The 20,441-nt window shown below is 36.8% G+C and overlaps 1 protein-coding gene across 1 annotated transcript in view; it reads left to right on the top strand.

Moving 5' to 3' along the window:
- The window catches only part of LOC114657918 (Fanconi anemia group A protein), a 124,430-nt gene that overhangs the window by 2,618 nt on the left and 101,371 nt on the right, over positions 1-20,441 (top strand). The window contains exons 2-10 of the mRNA XM_028809886.2: positions 6,137-6,246; positions 8,736-8,835; positions 11,562-11,704; positions 12,092-12,187; positions 17,185-17,258; positions 17,764-17,867; positions 18,019-18,101; positions 18,425-18,458; positions 19,041-19,110. Of these exons, the coding sequence (XP_028665719.2) occupies positions 6,137-6,246; positions 8,736-8,835; positions 11,562-11,704; positions 12,092-12,187; positions 17,185-17,258; positions 17,764-17,867; positions 18,019-18,101; positions 18,425-18,458; positions 19,041-19,110 (814 nt within the window). The remainder of the gene's footprint in view (positions 1-6,136; positions 6,247-8,735; positions 8,836-11,561; positions 11,705-12,091; positions 12,188-17,184; positions 17,259-17,763; positions 17,868-18,018; positions 18,102-18,424; positions 18,459-19,040; positions 19,111-20,441) is intronic.

Here is a 20,441-nt window from a genome sequence, read left to right as displayed (position 1 = left end):
CGCCATCAAATGCTTTTTAAAAATACTTTCTAATAAACTTGCATATCATTGAAATAATGTAATATCGATACTTTTAATGTAAACATCAATGTTTAAATTAAAAGGCCAGGATCGGAAGCTTCAATACTTTAGTATCGATCCGCCCATCCCTAGCCAGCAGTTCTTGAGTGGCAGTTTCAGAAAGAAGTGAAGTTATCTCACAACTATACACACTAACCACACAAACACTTAACCGTAACAATGTTAACCCCTAACCTTAAGTTACTTCTAATCATATCAGTCTATACTGCATGCTGACCACACTAACCCTAACTTAATTTCTAAATATGCTGGTCTATAACTGCTTCTCAACACCTGCTGTGATGTCTGCTCCTCGTGCTCTCAGACTTCATTATATTCTGTGCTTTCCCCCAAGAAACTGCAGTGATGTATGGCTGTACAGCTCTGCAGTTGGATATTATTGAACCAACCAGGAAAGTGTGGGTTGCTGCGGGAAGAGGTGTTGGTGAAGTCAGCAGGGTTCACTTATCCCATGGCCTCGGTGAGGATCCGAGTGCCCCAGTGCAGTGACAGGGGCATTATGCTGAAAAAATGGTGGCGTCCTCCGGATGAGATGTAAAACTGAGGTCATGACTCTCTGTTGACATAAAAGATTTCCAGGCATCTTTTGAGGACAGATAGATATCCCCTGATGTCCTGGCTAAATTGTCCACTGTGGCCTCATCCATTCTGGCCCCCTAATCATCCCCTATCTCTGACTGGCTATCTCACTCACCCCATCCCCACATAATGGGTAGTGAGTGGTAAACATATTGGTTCAAAAGTGGCATCCATTTCATTATCCAAGCGAATGCTGCACATTGATGGTGGTTGAAGTGGCTCCCCGTTTTAGAAGAGTGCTATTTAAAGGTCATTAATTATAACGTTTGCAGTTTAATCTAACAATAATGTTTAGATTAAGTTTTCGTAGGTGCTTTGTAGCATATTTGTTGTAGGTGTCAACAGAAGCACATATGCTTGGCAAATCATGACTTTTTATTTATTGGGAAGAAAAAAAAATATTTTTAAATGCTAACATGGAATTCTTTCTAAATTTTTGTATTGCACATGGATGTGTGTGTATTTGTGAGTGTGTACCCTGTCCAGGGTTTGCTATTCCCTTGCTCTCTGTGTTAGCTGAGATAGTTTCCAGTCTCCAGCCCCCAACCCCCTTCATGACCTTGGTCTAGATCAGTGTTTCCCAAACGTGGTCCTGGGGACCCCCTGTGACTGCAGGTTTTTGTTCCAACCGGATTCCTAATTAGTGACAACACCTGATAGCAGTGATCTCATTTAATTAGCTGTTTTTTTTTCTTTTATTCGACATTCAGAAAAGCACAGCAGCATGATTTTTACATTTATAAGACATTTAGAAATATTTCTGCTTTTGCTATAGATTTAAATGCTTAACTTTCTTTTGTTGATTTCATTATACTTTGCCCTCACTCTGTGCAGTTTTTCCCCCTTCGTTGTATCTTAATAATGACAATTTAAAATAAGCAGATCAGACACCCAGGCAAACAACACTGAATAATCAAAGGCTACAACTAATTTAGAGTCAGACCCACTAATTAGTAAATAATGGATTAATTAAACAATTAGAAGACCTAGAAAAGAAGAATGAAAATCAAGATGAAAATACTGTTAAAAAGAAAAAAAATACATTATTCCTATATAACTGCTTGGTACATTTTAATATTTTTTTTTGGCAAACTTACTGTAGTTTTCAAATTTGTATATTGTTCCCTAAACACAGAACTTGGGAAATATCAGTTCACTTAATTAGCCCAGGAGTTCAATTAAAAACAGAAGCTGGTTGGAACAAAAACCTGCAGCCACAGGGGTTCCCCAGGACCGAGTTTGGGAAACACTGATCTTGATTAAATGGATGATGTAAACTGACAGTTTCATTTACAAGCCTAAATGTTTACACATAGTTAACATAAAACACAAAACATATGTCTATAATTTTAATAAACAAGTTATTAAAGGTGCCAGATGTGTAAACTTTATCAACTTAGTTCAATCCAGAATTCCTAAACCTTATTTAAATCCTCTCTTCATTAGGAACAAAATAGGAACCCACTCTGGACAGGATGTAGACCACGCTTGCTCTCATTTACTCCATGCCAGTTAAAAGTCATTAAAAGCCTAACAGTTTCTTTGAAATGTATGGGGAAACCAAAAATTCCTAGAAAAATCTTATGCAAATATACAGACTCCACATATTCTGTGGTCATTCAAGTAGCTAAAATAGGTTGTTTGAATAGGTGACCACAGTGCATATTACTGTTCTGTCTTTCTAAATGCTGAGCTCTTTCTCTTCCACATTAATGGCCATTTTCTGGGTTCACCCAGGTTCCTTCCTTAATATTAATTTAGGAGATCTCACACCATTTTGTCATGTTTGTGTCAGCAAATCCCAACACTGGGGAGTAACTTCACACCTCCCTATGGGGTGAGTGATTTTTCACAATGTTCCTCACTGGATGGTTATTTTTTTTCTCTTAGTGGATAGCCTTATTTCACAAGCTGCTTTGTTAAGTGAGTCTTATCACTTGTCTAGCATCTTCATTGGGCAAGCATCTTTGCTTGTTAGGCTGCTTGACTGTACAAATAGTTTACATACTGGACCTTGCATGGTGAATTGGCTACTTTGTTCCTTTTGGTGGGCTGCTTTGTTCCATTTGTTCTCTTGTTGGGCGAGTTCCTTTTCTTGTTGTGCTGCCTTGCTGGATGAGATGTTTAACTAGCGGACTGCCCTGCTGGTTGTGATGCTTTACTTGGTTAACTGTCAACAGTATTGCAGCCTTTTTTGCTGATCCAGCACTTTTCACAATCTTAATTCATTTTCAATCTACCAAAGTGGCTGGACAGTGGACTTCTTGGCTGGGCTCTTCAGTCCTTTGGATGCCTTATCAGGGAAACAGTTTTACACAGAGATGTAAATGAGATGGATTTAGGCGTCGTAGTGGACTCTATCAACTTCCAGACAGTGTTCAGAATCCATTAAGAAGGCAAAGAGAATACTGGGTTATATAGCACGATGTGTGGAGTACAAGTCACAGGAGGTTCACCTCAAGCTTTATAATGCACTGGTAAGGTCTCATCTGGAGTAATGTGTGCAGTTTTGGACTCCAGGCTACAAAAAAGGACATAGCAGCACTAGAAAATGTCCAGAGAAGAGTGACTAGGATGATTACAGGGGATGAATTATGATGAAAGATTAAAAGAGCGGAGCCTTTTCAGTTTAAGCAAATGAAGATTAAGAGGTGACATGATTGAAGTGTTTAAAATTATGAAGGGAATTCATATAATGGATCATGACTGTTATTTTAAAATGAGTTCATCAAGGACACAGGGACACAATTGGAAATCTGTTAAGGGTAAATTCCACACAAACATTAGGAAGTTTTTCTTTACACAGAGAACCATAGATACTTGGAATAAGCTACCAAGTAGTGCGGTAGACAGTAATGTTCTAGGGACTTTCAAAACTAGACTTGATGTCTTTTTAGAAGAATTAAGTGGATGGGACTGGAGAGCTTAGTTTTGCTGAATGGCTTGTTCTCATCTAAATTGTTCTGATGTTCTAATGTAAATAAAAGGTCAAGAATAAATATTCGAAGTTTGAGCTTCCACTCAATATAGTGTGCACTCCAGTGTGCACAAATTTAAAAACAAATTAGGCTGTGGGCTGCTTGGTCAGTCAGAAAAGGGCAGGCCATTATCTCAGTTACAGTGGTCAGGTGGCTGCCCACACCACCCTGGATATTCTCCATTGTATTACAATGCACGTAGGGAATCCATTCTCGGACGGGTTTATCCATTCCTGGGAATTCGGGAATCCTGCATGTCATTCCCGGGAATCCCGGGCTCCCGGGGATGACACAGTGCACAGGAATCTCACATGTGAACGGTTTTAGAACGAGCGACACTTGTTTTTAATAAAACTACTGCGATATGTTGACACCAATAAAAGACTAACCTTAACTACAAGCAGTTCATGCTGTCATATAAGTACATGTATCTAGTTAGTTGCTTGTAATAAGAGCGTAGAAAGCACAACGTATCCAGCGTGCAGTCGTCCAGGCAAGAGCGCACCTTCGTGCAGTGTACACCAGTTGCTGAGAAAGCACGCTCTGCTTCCACTGAAGTAGGCGGCACAATTATCAGATACCGATACACTTGTTCTAAACAACGCCCGCACTTGCCGTTGCTCTGAAACACCGGCATTTCAGCTTTTACTGATGCATCAAGTTTCTTGTCATCATTCTGTGATGGCAAGTTTCTTAGCACAGATAATGCAGATGCAACAGACTGATGCATTGCAATTTCAAGTTCCTGTTCAAAGCTGTCAACAGCACAAACGTCAATGAACTGTGCCCCGTCCCGGCATTCGGTCCACTGTGCTCAGTCTTAGTGGCAGTCGGGAGACTGACTGCTGCTGCTGGTCTGTTGTTGACTGAATTAATGAGCAACACACTACACCGTGGGCCAAAAAACCGTGCCACTTAATTATTTTCAACTATAACTCTGTTATTTCTTGATAGATTTTTACACTTTTGCACGCTATATATGCGAGCTTGGCCATTCCCGTTTTCCCGGGAATTACAGCAGTTTCATTCCCGGGAATGAAAAATGTCCGGGAATGGATTCCCTAAGTGCACAGTAGTATGTAAGATCAATGATATAAATTTGTTAAACTTATCTAATCCAAATGAGGTTCACGAGGGTCAAAAGCCTTCCTATAGCAGCAGGTAGAAGGCAGGAACCAGTTATTGTCAAGGATACCACTTCATCACAGGCTTTATTCATACCCACAGCAGTATATAGTCAATATTGTTTTCTTTAAATAATAAAAGCATAAGATAAAATGTTTTAACAAGAGTAAGTTTTTCTGTCTAGAATTGTCCATCAATTTGTATTCATGTAGTATCTGTAAAATATTAAGCCCCCCTTAGTGCAGCAGTACCTAATAACTAGATACTGTAGTTCTCTGTGTGGAGAAGTGCATTCTAAAGTTAATGTAAGATTTACACCTTTGACCAATTTTCATCTTAGTCTGCATGGTCTGATTGAAAAAAACTTGTTTAAAAGTTGTACTTATTTCGTTCATAATTTTTTTTCTATTATGTTGCCACTTAGTTTGTGCTTTAACTGAAAACATTCTTTTCCTTTCCGTTTTTTATAGTAGCTCTTAAAACACAGTCCTAGTAAAATAGGGTTTTCTTGTACCTTTAAGAGCACTACTATGTCCTCTCTGTAGTTTAAAATCCAAACCCTAACATAGATGAGGCCTGCCATGTGTGTTACCATGCATAGTTTCTGCTTTTACTATTTTGTAACTCCATGCTTCCCAATCGCTTACAATTATCTGTTTTGTGGATAGTGATGAGTCCATTATGATTATCTAGTCTTTCTCATAAGATATACTTTCAAGTGTCAGACTTGTGTATATATTTAGGTGGAATTCTGTCCAAATCTATCTGTTTATGAGTTTACTGACATTGGTGTATTGACAAATTCTCCTAGTTTAGCATCCTATACAAATTTCACCATCTGGCTAATTTTTATCAAGTGTATATTATATATGTGTGCTGGGTGACATAATGTTACTAAGTTTGATCTGATTGCCTTCTTATATGGTGGAACAGCAGATGCAAGTTTCCACCATTTAAGAATTTTTAGAAAAATACATTTAAATATTTGTTTTAGATTTTTTTAATTGGAGTCGATGTAGCGATAAAATCAATGAAATGACATGCTTTGCTGTGTACTAAATACTCTTTCCCTTTTTTTTTTTTTTTTTTATTGTACATGCACTTCATGTACTCCTGTCCTGTTGTACTCCCAGAGCATTTCAGTGATTTATTATTTTACATGTCATTTGGCTTAATTTCATTTTTTAGTTTTTTTCTTTAATACTTGCTTTGTAATGTTAACACTAAGAAAAAGTAGTACTAACTTAATTTAATTAATAAGATGCATAACTTATGCAGCAACAATATAACTAGACCAAACAGCAATTCAGGTTTTTTTTATGTTATTGTTGCATTTTGTAGCTTACTGTTGTCTTTGATTCTGTGCTCTTTAGCTGAACGAAGGTTGAAGAGGAAGCCTGTTGCAGAAAATGAAAAGGAACTTCAGGAAGCTGCCGTTCATCTCTTAAACCGTCACCAGAATTTGGGAGACTTGCTAGTTGAGGTGAGAGATTGCATTTTGTGTCAGTATTATAAATTGTCTTATATTTCAAATGTTCTTTTATATGGGGGGGGGGGGGGGGGTGAGGGGGCAAAAGCAGTTATAGTAGCACAGTTATCTCATCCCTTTCCAGCTCTTGAATTATTTCATGCACCCTTAGGTACTCCAGTTTTGTTCCATATGTTAAAGATGTGCATGTTAGGCACATTTAGTCCAGTGTGAGTGTGAGTGTGGGTGTCAGACTGGCATTCCATTTTGGGTTGCCTTCTTGCCTGTTGAACCAGCAACTTCAAATATAATAAGCACGTTCAGGAAATAGACGGGTATCAAAAACTTAACTTAGATAAACCACCACTTGGAAGTGGCTTTTGGAAATAAATGGTGTAAATCCAGAATTACATTTATAGTAATTCAGAAGTCGGTTTGTTGAAGATCCTAGTTTTTATTTTTGTAGCTGTATTCTAAATTTTAAAAAGTTACTTTTTTTTTATATCTTAACTCTTTTAGGGCTAATTTTTTTTTGTTTCTTTTCTCCCAGGGCTGAATATTTTTCCAAAAACTAACTTTTTTTAAAAAAAAAACACAAAGCAATTGAAATCAACCAAAAATATTTACTTTTGACAAATGTTACTGTCTTGCATGTTGTATGAGCCTGCATACTCTATGATTTCACATACATATCACATACATTTTACACAGCAAAGTCCTGCAAAGCCTGATCTCGCTCAAAGCAGCCAATTTCAGTCATTGCCACATTGCACTGCTTACAATATGTGTTGCTTTGGTGCCTACTTTTCAATTGTCTGTTGCTGTACTTTCTCACATATATTGTTAGTGTGTACTGTAGAGAGACAAGTCACCCGTTTGCCATCGTGCCATGCCACTGCCACCAAGTTTTCTGAATAAAACTTTGCAGCAGCATGTACCTATCATCACGCGGCATAACCTGTCCAAAGCCACCAGGGGACAAAGCACGTTTGGACCAATGCTCTCTGAAGTTATATCACCAGTTCTGTCCCATCTCTATTTGTAATGCCACAGCGCGCTTCATCTCATCTTTTGTTGTGGGTTTCCACTTTGAAAAATGAGAATGCGATGCAAGCGCAGCCCGCGATTCAAAAAATTTCTCTGCCTACCTGTTTGTCTCATCTGACAGTAGCTGAAAAGCAGCATCAGGAGAGAGCAGCCTGAAGTAGTTCAGCAGCTGGTGATCTGTCGTGTCCAACAGCAAGCCATGCCGTCTTGTGAAGTCCGGTAGCCCACGGATCAATGTCTCTGTATTCCTCCCACGCGAACTTTGCCGTAGATGCATCGGCTGCACGAATTGTTCAGCTGGCAGCGGATCAGCTGGCGTGGCATCGGCTGGTGTCCGATCAGCTGATGCCGGCTTCTCACTCTCTTGTTCGATCTCCTGATCGCTGTCAATAAAATCCAATTCTGAAAAATCAGAGTCCGACTCCGCGATAATGCGCAAAACATGGTCTGCCGAGTGTTTTCTTTTCTGCACTCGCTTCGCTCCCTTGTGACATGTCGATGCCATCTTGCCTTTGTTTACATTTCGCAACTCACGCACACGCAAGGATTAGTTGCCGAGTCAACGAGTCTAGCATTCCTCCAAGCACAGAGGGAATGCCTGCGACGTGACAGTGAGTTTTGTCGCCATTAACAGCTGATTGTCGCCCTCTATCCCTCTATGTCGACTTTTGTCGACATTCGCCCTCAACCCCTCCTGTCGACAAAAGTCGACATCCGCCCTAAAAGAGTTAATACATAATTCGCCTGCCTCCTCACTCACTCACTCACTCACGTCCGTCCGAAGCCGAATGCGCAGTTGCCTTCTGCGCAGCTGCCCGAAAAACCTTATGTGACCGACATCCAACCCCAAGATTGCGGCAGGCGGCGGATTTACGGCCGCAAAAATTCAAAGAGAAAGGTGACTTCGATTAAAGCTCTAGAAAGGCGATTTCGACTACAGCTCGAGGCCTAATTACACATTCTGATTCAATTACGCATTCATTCAATACACCTATATCAGGTTTGTGGTGCTTATACTTATTACTATTCCATATTGTACTGGAACATTCATCATTCAATATTATACTATAGGCCTGGAAAATTCATCAACTAACAGTACAAGCCTGTACAGTAATGAGTAAAGTGGACTACAATCATTACAAAACAACTTCTTCGTTACTTATCATTTGCTCTTCATACACTGCTGACACAAACTCGTGCCCGTTTCATCTTACGTTGTCGAAACGGGCTCTTTGTCTAGTTAACAATATAATTAAAATATAAGTGATACTGATAATGTACGTGTCTGTCTGTGAATTACAATGCAGGTGTGATTATTCTCACACAATTTAATAACAGGTTAATGGTAAAATATTAAACTATGCCTTTGTATTTTATGTATTCACCTTCCCATGATGAAACAGAATAAGTTTTTTTTCTAAGCACCGGAATACTACACATTTCTATGTTTATAATAGGAGAACCCAGTGCCTTATAAAAAAACCTACTTGGATGAAGAAAATAAACCTGGAAATTCAAAGTTTTCTGCTAAGATAACTAATGGAGATTCTTTGTTGGGTATGTCCAGTTTACTAAGAAATATATTTTTGACGTGCTGTTCCAGAAATAGGTTACCTATTCTATGGTTTGAGGGAATGAACAGTCTTTATGTATATTTGTTCTGTTTTCACAGTATATACTACACATAGAAATAGTTTTGAAAATAGAAATATAGAATAAGTAAATAGACTGAAATGAAGCTATAATGTAAAATGACATGCATTAGGAACTTGCTGCAAAGAAAATGAGACATCTTTTTGATTAACACTAGAATTACCAGAGCCAACGAAAAAACTCGCAAGTCCGTCCAACCTTAAATCCCTTCGCACCTCTCCGTCGGCCTCTTTTGTCTTGTAAATGTGTCGATAAGCCCAAGCAGCAAGCAGCCTGCTATACCATCCCCCCACCGCCTCAGAACGGGCAAGAAGTTCTCCCAGTTCCTGCCTTGATTGATTATCTGGGTGTGAGCTACCCAGAATTGTAAGGGGAAATAATTTGATGTGTGTTTTGTATCTATAACAATCTATGTAAACACATTGCTAAAACAGAAACGTTTTCATGTTTTAGTAATAAATGACAAAATGTAGACATTAACTGTGTAATGTGTGAAGGCTGATGGCCAAATTCAAATAAACACTTTCACGAAAGGTGCAGGTATAATACGACAGCTTCCGTGGTGCAGTGGTTAGATCTGCTGACTTATAATCCAGAGGTCGTGAGTTCGAAACCATCTCCCTCACAAATTTACCGTTTTGAGTAGTGAGCTACTCTTATTGTTAATATTATACAATAAAAACATACATTTGATTTGTGTCTGTAACAGCCGGTGTAAATTTATAGCACCTGTAAAAGTTAGCACTTTTATTCTTTCAGTCACAATCATGATACAACACCCACCCCCTGCCTCAGATCTGACGCGGTTACTTTTTATCTGAAACTGAGAATAACTGTAGATTTGAGTGGTGTTTTGAGACAATGGAACTGGAAATTCTCTGATCTGGAGGGATAAAAGCGGACACACAAACGCTGGTGAATCTGCCTGCTTCGTATCTCACCATCACTTGAAATTTTTTTTATTCAGTTTTATTGAGTGTTCCTGCTTACTCTGAATTAGTATGCACCTTATGGTCCATGATGTCAAAGCCGCACTGTCAACAAAACAGAGACATAGGTATATATGATATTTGGAATAGCTCATTTTATGACCTGTATAGTACATTTCGGAGTACATTGTGGCACTGATGCAACATTACTCATATTCATTCGCGTGCCTTCTTGCACTTGTAATCAGTGACCGCGTTTTTTTATTTCGATCTTGCCCATGCAGTCTCCACATTTTGGTGCACAGTACTGCAATCATCAGATTCAAATGTTAACAGTTCCCACACACCCAAGGACTGCCCTTTCTACATTTACGACATGTGTACCTGTTGCAATGTACACATTTCTCTCTGTGCTGTGGTTATTATTACACTGAAAGAGCTGGGGAAGTGGCATTCTTGGAACAGAAACTTGTCGAAGTTGCATCCTCTTTTGCTTTATCCTTCACCTTTTCTTGTAAGAAGCGACTACGAAGCTCCTCTGCAAGGTGAGCCATGAACACTCTTCTTTTCTCAGTGGCACCCATGCATGCCTACAGTACATGTGCGTTGATTGCTGCCAAGTCAAGTGTGTTATAGCACACAGCAACCGGCCACCTGCGTGTTCCTGCTTGCACTGAATAAGCTCACACCTTCTGGTGCACAATGTCGACGCAGCACTGGGCAAAAAAGAAAGAGAGAAATATATGTGACATTTTGAAGAAATCATTTTATGACCTGAATAGTACCAATCAGAAAACATTGTTGTACTAATGCAGTATTATTTGAAAACGAACAGCGTCAGATCGGGTGTGAATTTATACTGGTGCTGTGTGAACGTGACTGAGAGAATAAAACTGAAAAAAAGCTAACTTTTAGAAATACCATACATATTACAGCTGTATCGTGATTGTGACTGAGGGAATAAAAGTGGGGAAAAAAAATGCTAACTTTTACAAATGCTATAAATTTACACCAGCTGTTACAGACACAAATCAAATGTATGTTTTTATTGTATAATATTAACAATAAGAGTAGCTCATTACTCAAAACGGTAAATTTGTGGGGGAGATGGTTTCGAACTCACGACCTCTGGATTATAAGTCAGCAGATCTAACCGCTGCACCACAGAAGCTGTCGTATTATACCTGCACCTTTTGTGAAAGTGTTTATTTGAATTTGGCCATCAGCCTTCACACATTATACAGTTAAAGTCTACATTTTGTCATTTATTACTAAAACATGAAAACGTTTCTGTTTTAGCAATGTGTTTACATAGATTGTTATAGATACAAAACACACATCAAATTATTTCCCCTTACAATTCTGGGTAGCTCACACCCAGATAATCAATCAAGGCAGGAACTGGGAGAACTTCTTGCCCGTTCTGAGGTGGTGGGGGGATGGTATAGCAGGCTGCTTGCTGCTTGGGCTTATCGACACATTTACAAGACAAAAGACACTGATGGAGAGGTGTGAAGGGATATAAGGTGGGACAGATTTACGAGTTTTTTCATTGGCTCTGGTAATTCTAGTGTTAAAGTAGTTTGAATCTATTAAATTTTACAAATATTATGGAGATGGAAGTTTTACCCTTGTTTTAAAGTAAATCTACCACTGTATGTAATATACTGTAAAAGTTCATTTTTTTCCTTCTTCCTCCAGTCAGTGCTCTTTATGATCTTGCTTCAACCTATGGCATTCCTGTTGGTGTTCTGGCAACAAGAAAAGTGGTGGAAAAAATCTTGGAGCTCTTTCTGACTTATGATGAATCAAGTCAAAGTATTTTGCTTACAAGTGAAAAAAGGGTACATGCAATTCATTTAAGTAGCAACAAACATTCACATATTTAATTAAAGTATGTAGTTTTAAATTAGTTGTATTCAACTGCAAATGTAAGATTTTATTTTTCAATCATGTTCATTTATAGTGTACAGTGTGTTCACACCGATTTATTCTTGTGCAAAGAAAAAAGAAGTTTTTCAAAACTGCTTTTTACAGTATAGTGGTTCTTAAAAATGACTTCAGTTCATTTTACTTTTGACAAGTGAAAAATACTTGTCATTCAAAAGTATTTTGGTATACAAGTTAGTATTTAAATTCTGACAGTGAATATGATTTTCAATATATAAATATATATACAAAAACCTATTGTTGTATATGAATTATTTAACCTTTTATTTTTCAATCTATAGGAAATTCTAGTTTGTTTAACTAAGTCTATAAAGGATCTTCGTTCTCAAAATGCCTTCAGTCGCCAGATTTTCTGTCAGGAGATATGGAGTGCAAAGGTACAAGTTGCAGGCTTTAGATAACATTAGTTAAAACAAACTCCAAAATAGACTTTAATAGAGTATATTTGTTCTACTTTTATCCAAATTAGTCTTCTTTTTTTTGTTTTTTCTGGGTTTGGAATATTTGATTGAACATTTTTTTATTTCATCATTTTCTTGATGCTTATAAAGATTATAAACTTATGTTTTACTGGTTGCTAGCTTGTGATGCCTTGATAACTTGTAAATGTTCCTTAAAAAATAGTGTTACTGATAAAATGCCATATTTGTTTACTGGTATTTCTATAGTATACATATCTAATGCCAATTTATGGGTTTCTTTTTGAATGTTGAAATTTTATGAGGGAATGTGAAGTCTTTTGTAAATAGTGTTCTTTTTTATTTTTTTTTATCTGTGTAGAATGTTCAGCCTTATGTCCTTTTTGCCTTTTCCTTTTAAGTGTGCAAATTGCATTTTCTTAGTATTTTTTTCTCTCTTAAAATCTTGTTGTTAACATCTGTTGGTTTTAAAAAATACCCAGTGGCAGGTGGGCATGGTGCAAAGAGTGCCTTACCTGCTCTTGGAGGTTTTAGTGGTTAGCAGGAGCAGTAGGGGAGCATATAACTCCTGCAGGTGAAATTTTGTGGCATATTTGGTTTAAGGAGTAAGGAAACAGAAGTTAAAATGTTCTGTGAAGTGATAAAACTTGTTCTGGTTGTGATCTTGTGAATCATTCTAACGGATATATTCAAGTAAATATGTCAACTGGTATGATTTTTTTTTCCTTTTTGTTCACTACTTGTTGCAAGTGAATTTTGAATATAATGATGTCTCTTAGTTCCCCTTTCCAGTAATTCACACTCCCTACTTTATAAACCCTTTGATATAGAAGTTCGGAAAATGAATCAATGTTTAGCTATCTGAATTCATTTTTTTTTATTTGCTTTTTGCTAGTCCTTTTCTACTTATTTATTTAATTATTTTTTGTTGCTCTTATGCTTTTCTTCCTTCCTCAAGATGTTTCTGATGATCATTTTAGAAGGTTCCACCTATTCATCTGGGCATCAGTGCATCCTATTTCTTAACCTTTTGCTCGGATCAGGTTTGTGGGAAACCATTGCCAATTCTGGCAGCACTAGGTGCAAGGTGGGAGCAGCAGTCATTAAGAAACCTGAAACACTACTACTACTACAACTACTACTATTAATGCATGTAGTGATGTTTTAACGTCATTTACAGCAGCATAATCCCTTGCTAATTTAGACATTTTTTCAAGGATTAACATGTGTAATTGGCAAAATTACACAATTATTTATTACTTATTTTACAGAAAAATATTACAGACTCTAAGAGCCTTCCTCCTCCTAGCAGCTATGGTATACTTTTTGAGACAGCAGGCTGAGTGGTGTCATTAGCATGCTGGGAATTACTGACGTAGACTTCTAATCTGCTAAATATTCCACTGCCAATCTACCTGCTTACCTACAGAGCATATTGAACAGCTGTATGTGCCACCAGTTACATACAATGATACATGTGAAAGATAGAGCAAAATAATTGAAAATGATGAACTATGCATACTGTACTGCACTATACTTCAGCATTAGTGATGGCTGCTAAATGTTCATCTACATTAAAACTAGTTTGCTTCATTTGTACATATAAATGGAATTTGTTACTTCATAAGAATTTGCTACTGATAAGAATTTTTTAGGGTTTTATGTGGTTGTTCATATCTTCTGGAATAGTTATAGGCTAATACCACCATAACTTTAGCCCCTTCTGTACCCTTGGTTTTTCCTCCTGGTTCAAGGAACCCTAAACTGCTATATATGATTGTGGAGACGATGTGGCCCAGCCAGGGCTGCTCAAGACCATGACAAAAACAGTTAAGGATCTGCTTGATTTAAAAAGTTATAGCAAGCATGCTAGCCATCACATCACCGTCAGAACCTGCATGATGCTGTTTCTCTGTTGATAGATCACACTGTAGTAATTCTTGCTACTCATTCTAACTCTAAATCCAAGCTGCGCTGCTGCCGGGGTGAAGGTTATATAGCTTAAGGTGAAGGTTAACTGTGTGGCCTGACAAACAAAGCTGTGTGTAAAGAAAAAAAGAACAATTTTAGGAGTAGGCTTTATTTATTTATTTATTTATTATAATTGTTACTATTCCAGACTTTGATTTTTATTTGCATTTGTATGTATGTATATAAATAAATAAACAAACAATGATATAATATAATTACTGTAAATATCATATCATTAAAAAATATCTTTCAGCATTTTCTTGCTGTCCTGGCAGCCTTGTTGAGATTATTAAATAAGGCTTCCACTTTATTTTACTTTCATTTCTCTATGACTTGGGACTCCTGGCTGTGTTAGACTTGTGTCATGGCAAATGAGATAAAAGTGCCTGAGAAACACTGGTTTAGGTGTATAGCTTGTATGATTAGCTTTACCCAGGGCTGCCAGCAAAGGCAGTGTCCCCACCCATGTAAGCCAACACTAGAAGAAGCTGGTATGGAAAATGTATGTATTTATGTACTGAGTTCATTCCAGATGTGAAATGCAAGAAAAAAGCAAAAACAACAAGAAAAATACATAAAAATACACTGAACATCTGTTGGGCAACTACAACAGAAGGCAGGATAAGATAGGTTAATTGCAGTACATAAACCCCAATCTAGTTTACAAAATGTAATGTTTCTTTGTCTCTGTTGGTAAACAGTAATGGTTTCAAGGACTGACATGAAAAAAAAATTCAAACAAAGGTTTGGATGAGTACCTAATTATATGTGCATAGTTACAAATTGTTTACTTGTTGCTTCAGATTGATACATACCTGTAGTGGCTGTGTTTGTGTATATATATTTTTTTTCTAAAATGCATGTTTTGAGAGATTGTTTAGGTGCAAGAGACTAAATGTTTCCAAAAAGGGAGACTACGATTCCAAACAGGGAGACACCTTGTGCCAAACAGTTTTTTTTACATTTTACAATGTTATGATAAATGACATCTAAACTTGGTTCAATGATATCTATAAGATTTGGGTGCAAAAGAAAATCTATTCCAGGATTGTGTATCATAAAGTGTCTTGGTTATGTACTGTAAAATCTATATTGTTTTGGACAGAAACACCTAAAGCATCAGGGCAGCACGGTGGCGCAGTGGTAGCGCTGCTGCCTCGCAGTAAGGAGACCCGGGTTCGCTTCCCGGGTCCACCCTGTGTGGAGTTTGCATGTTCTCCCCGTGTCTGTGTGGGTTTCCTCCGGGCACTCCAGTTTCCTCCCACAGTCCAAAGACATGCAAGTTAGGTCGATTGGCGATTCTACATTGGCCCTAATGTGTGCATGGTGTGTGGGTGTGTGTGTGTGTGTGTGTGCGTGCGTGTGTGTCCTGCGGTGAGTTGGCGCCCTGCCTGGGATTGGTTCCCTGCCTTGCGCCCTGTGTTGGCTGGGATTGGCTCCAGCAGACCCCCGTGACCCTGTGTTCGGATTCAGCGGGTTGGAAAATGGATGGATGGATGGACCTAAAGCATTAACATTTTTTTGTTTTATTAAGTTGATGTCAGTGTTAGCAAAGGTTGTTAATCATATAAATACTTTCTTTTAAATTTTTGAAATGTTGTACTAAGTATTCTTCAGCCATTTGTAGCTCCTTTATTACATAAGTAGAGCAATAGCCATTTATTTTTTTAATATAGGTGCAATAATGGCAAAAAAACCCTAGTGTATAAGGGGTTAAGTAAATTTTCACATCCCCTTTGCTTTGCTGTCCTCTTACCTACAATAAGTACTTTTATGACCAGCTATGTGCTTCTGTGAAAAAATGAAGTAAATTTGAAGTGCTTTTAGGCCTTTGCTCATTTTGACATGCAGAAACTGCATTTCATTTTGAAAGGAGTTGTTGCTTCATGTAATTACAAATGACTGGGATTTTATAGACTTGAGTGTGAGGTTTCATGGCTGTTGGTGTATGCCAAGTCCTTTATTTTGTTAGTCATGGTAGACCACTGGCACTTTCCTATTGCTGCTTTTGTTGGCTGAATTATTACTTTAGTGTGATTACTGGGATTATGCTGAGTGAAGAAGTCAGTATTTAAGAGGGGCAGATATATGACGGGTGAATTGTCTTCTTTTGCCTGATATTTTCTTGCTGAGTTTTCCAAAAGATTTATAGTTATCTTTTTTTGACCCACCAGCTTAAAAGCAAATTAAATTATATCTTATTGTAATTCTAGTTTGACACATTTTTATATTCTTACTACAATGAAATTTAGCATAGATTGTCTAAGTAGATACTAATTACCTTCTGCTGTTGCTTCTGTCTCCACCTTGTCCTTTTCCTCATCACTGTAGATAAACGTATGGTATAGGTGCCTATAGTCTCACCATCTGGCAAGTTCAACATTGCTCATGTGCAGATTTAAAATAAAAAGTACTGTATAGCCGCCTATGCAGAATTGAAAACAAGCTTTTGGATTGATAAGAAAAAGAAAACTTTGTATAAGAAGTCACAAATGCACTGTATGTCAGTATTTCAACCAAGATAGGTATAACAAACAAGAATGTTTCTTCATAGTGTTCGTACATATTAAGTGAAGGCTCCTAAATTTGCTGAAGTCAGCATGTTACTGACAGCAACAGCAAAGCTTTGACTTTAACTCTCCTGTGACCCTGAATGGGTTTAACTACGTACAGGAAAATGTTATACTGTACATTTTTTATTTTAGACCATATTAATTATAACTCATGTCAGTTTATGAGGGATGTTCAAAAAGTTTCCACACTTTAATATTTTTGTTGGAACCGATGAAGGTGGGAGTAGTAATTGGGCATTAAAAAGTTGGTACGACGCTGTGAAAATTGCATTGCAAACGAAGGTGACTATGTAGAAAAGTGATGTAATTTGTTTTTGAAATTCTTAATAAATAGTTAAAAAAAAAAAAAAAAAAGTGCAGAAACTTTTTGAACGTCCCTCGTGTTCAATAATTTTTGTGTTTATCTTGTAGCATTCTTTACCTCTTGAACTTATATGGTATCTGCATAAGGAAAATATCACATCCTTGGAAGAATTTCTGGAAAGGTAATGTATTTGTAGTAAAAGGTTAATATAGTCATCAAAAATAGTCGGCACACCACAAGAGTAAGTTTTTTGAGGAGTCTATGTTCTGGTATTCTGTGCATCAGGCCAATGACCTTTAGAAAGTGGAATGGAATTACAAAGACCAACTGTATGTGTGCATTGTTTTTTGGAATTATGCTATGGTTTTTCAATATACTTTTTTAGGCCTCCTAGAAGAGATACTGTTCAAACAAAGTTTACTGTACTTGAGGTTTATTTGCTAGAGTAGAATCAATTTTAGACTATCAATAATGTATGTAGCACAGTTGTACTTTCTTGCTTAAAGACAGTAGTATAATACTGTGAAAACCATTCTAGTGTTTATTTTAACAGATTTTGCAGTGAGCAGAAATTTTGCCTAGACAGTTTCATGATGAAGGAAGCATGCTCACTAGTTGCTTGAAATGTGCTTTGAATCAGTTCGGCAAATTGGAGTCTCAGTCTTTAATAGATACATTTATTTCAGCAATAGGAACTCTGTTGCTGTGTCTGGATGGTTGTGCAGAAACCTTAATTTGCTGTGTGGAGAAATGAATCGAGAAACTAACATTTGCCATTGTATACTTTCAGGTAAATTGACCTAAATGTTATTTTTAATTCAGAGTTCATATAAATTAATAAGTCTAATCAAGTAACTAGTTATTTACAATATCATCCAACCTTGTGGTTTACATAGAACCAACTGAGCTTTTTGTTGTTAATGTAACTGTTTTTTAACTAGATGTTGTGACAGTGCTTGTGAGGTATAGCTTCCAAGAAGCAAACGAAAAGGAACCCAGTGTAAAACTGAAGAGAATTCATCAGGTAATAATGTGACCTCAGAGACTATATTCCTGTTACTCATTCATATCTAGACAAGTATATTTAAAACTTTTATTTTGTAACAAGCAAACCTGCTGATATTTTGTGTCATATATGACAATATGTTATGCTCATTGTAAAGACTTCTCTAGGGCTTTATTCTACATAAAAAAGGGAAAGCATTAGTTTTACTATTCTGTCAGACAAGATTCTGTTTTTTTAGTTTTAGGTTTGATAGAATTCACAGTGAAGATTGTTTGCTGTGATTAAAATTGCATATGACCATCTTTTTTTTTTTTTTTTTTTTTTTTTTTTTTAATTTTTAGGTGTGCATTACTACTATGAATGAAATGCTTTCATGTAAGTATTTAAATTTTTACTGTAGAAAATTGCAGTAGCAGAAAAACATTTTTAGTTTATGACTGCTAAATTTGTTGAATGAGTATATGTTTTAATTAAACATGGATGTATATTTTGTTCCTTTTTTAGCGTTTAGTAAAAGCAAAAAATTCAGAATAAATAAATTAAATATAGATCTTATTAAACCTTGTTAAATATGTACAGTATAGGTATGTATATTATTCACACCATTCTTTTCATTTCTTGTTCATTTTAAATTCAGGATCCTGACAAAACTGGAAACCAAGCACAAACAAACCATGTACAGGGCACACTCATTCACACACTGACACTTATGAATATTAGGATAATGTAGAGTAATCAATTAACATAACCTGCAGGCCTTTTTAAATTTAAGAGGAAAAAGAAATGTGTAGACTGGGAGATTGTTCAAACTCTACTCAGACTCTTAGTGGCCTGGTAGCAAATCTAGTCTCTTGGTCTAATATCAAGTTGTCTTTAAACAATAGACAGTGTGATTGTTTTTCTTTGTTATTAGTATACATCCAGAAGTAATGTAGATAAATATGTTTTACATTTTAGGGGTTCTTGAAGTAGTCATTAATGAAAAAGTAGAAGAAAAAACTTCTAAAGAGAATGCTGCTAAGTTCTGGTAAGCACACCAATTATACTATATAATTAGGGGCACTGCCTAAAAGTTCTTTGCATTTATTTTTAACTTACCCTAACTACCACTTCAGATCCAATTCATAAAACTCTCATTTGGATCTGTGATCAATATAACAGTCTTTAACTGATTATATCATTTCTGAAAAATATACAGATGTACATTTTTCTCTTCAAAATTTTTTCAAAATTATTTACAACTATAAAATTGATATCCACATAAATTTATATTTTCTTTGAGATCAGTGCTTTCCTAGAGATTTCTGTGTGAACAAGGAAGATATCTTGTATATTTTTTATATAACAAAACTAGGCATCAGAGCTGATTACTGCGGGCTCTAGAATTGGTAAAGAATATGCAAAATCATGAAATGAGGCATTCTGTAGGATAAGATTGGAATTTAATCTTTTGACTACTAAAGAAATAAAACCACCTATTTTAGAAACATTTTACCATCACTATGATCATGCAGAAAAGGCCAAAAATATTTTACCACACAAAAAGGATATTTAGAATGCAATAGTAGAGGTTATCAAAACAGTGTAATTAAAGACCTCCGCCATTATTATGCACATCCGCTTGTCTCATTCCTTTGTTTTGGCAAACAGTACAAGGCCATTTGCCCTTGCAACAAAAGGTTCAGAGATTATTTAAGACCAGAAGTTGTTAGGTTGCTGAACAGTCAATTATAAGAATTTGACTATTGTAACATAACAAGCAGAGTATGTGTAAAATGTATACTGTAGATACTCGCTTATAAGTCGAAAAATTTATGCCTTAAAATTCATTAAAAAAAACAGAATCGACTTATCCGCGGGGCAACACAATTGTCCATAGAATTTGGGTAATGACATTGTACTCTCAAAGCTTCACGGTGTTAAGTCACCGGTCATCTGCCGTTTCCCATGGTCTTTGAAATAATTATAAGCCAGCAATACTATTGCTAATTAGCTAGTTTTTTTCTAATTTCATTAAATAATTCTTTAAACTGTGAAATACTTGAATTTGAGCATTAGCTTTTGCAGGTTTTGTATAACAAACATACCATTAGCTGTCACGTGCAACCAGATTTGGAATCAAAAGAACCAAGGCAACGCACGCTATCAATGCGATGCAAGCGCAGCCCGCGATTCAAAAAATTTCTCTGCCTACCTGTTTGACAGTAGCTGAAAAGCAGCATCAGGAGAGAGCAGCCTGAAGTAGTCCAGCAGCGGGTGATCTGTCGTGTCCAACAGCAAGCCATGCTGTCTTGTGAAGTCCGGTAGCCAGTTCGGCTCCCACGGATCAATGTCTGGGTATTCCTCCCACGCGAACCT

Source organism: Erpetoichthys calabaricus, chromosome 9 (genome assembly GCF_900747795.2).
Source record: "Erpetoichthys calabaricus chromosome 9, fErpCal1.3, whole genome shotgun sequence".
NCBI lineage: Eukaryota > Metazoa > Chordata > Cladistia > Polypteriformes > Polypteridae > Erpetoichthys > Erpetoichthys calabaricus.
This window is presented reverse-complemented; position numbering and strand designations above follow the sequence as displayed.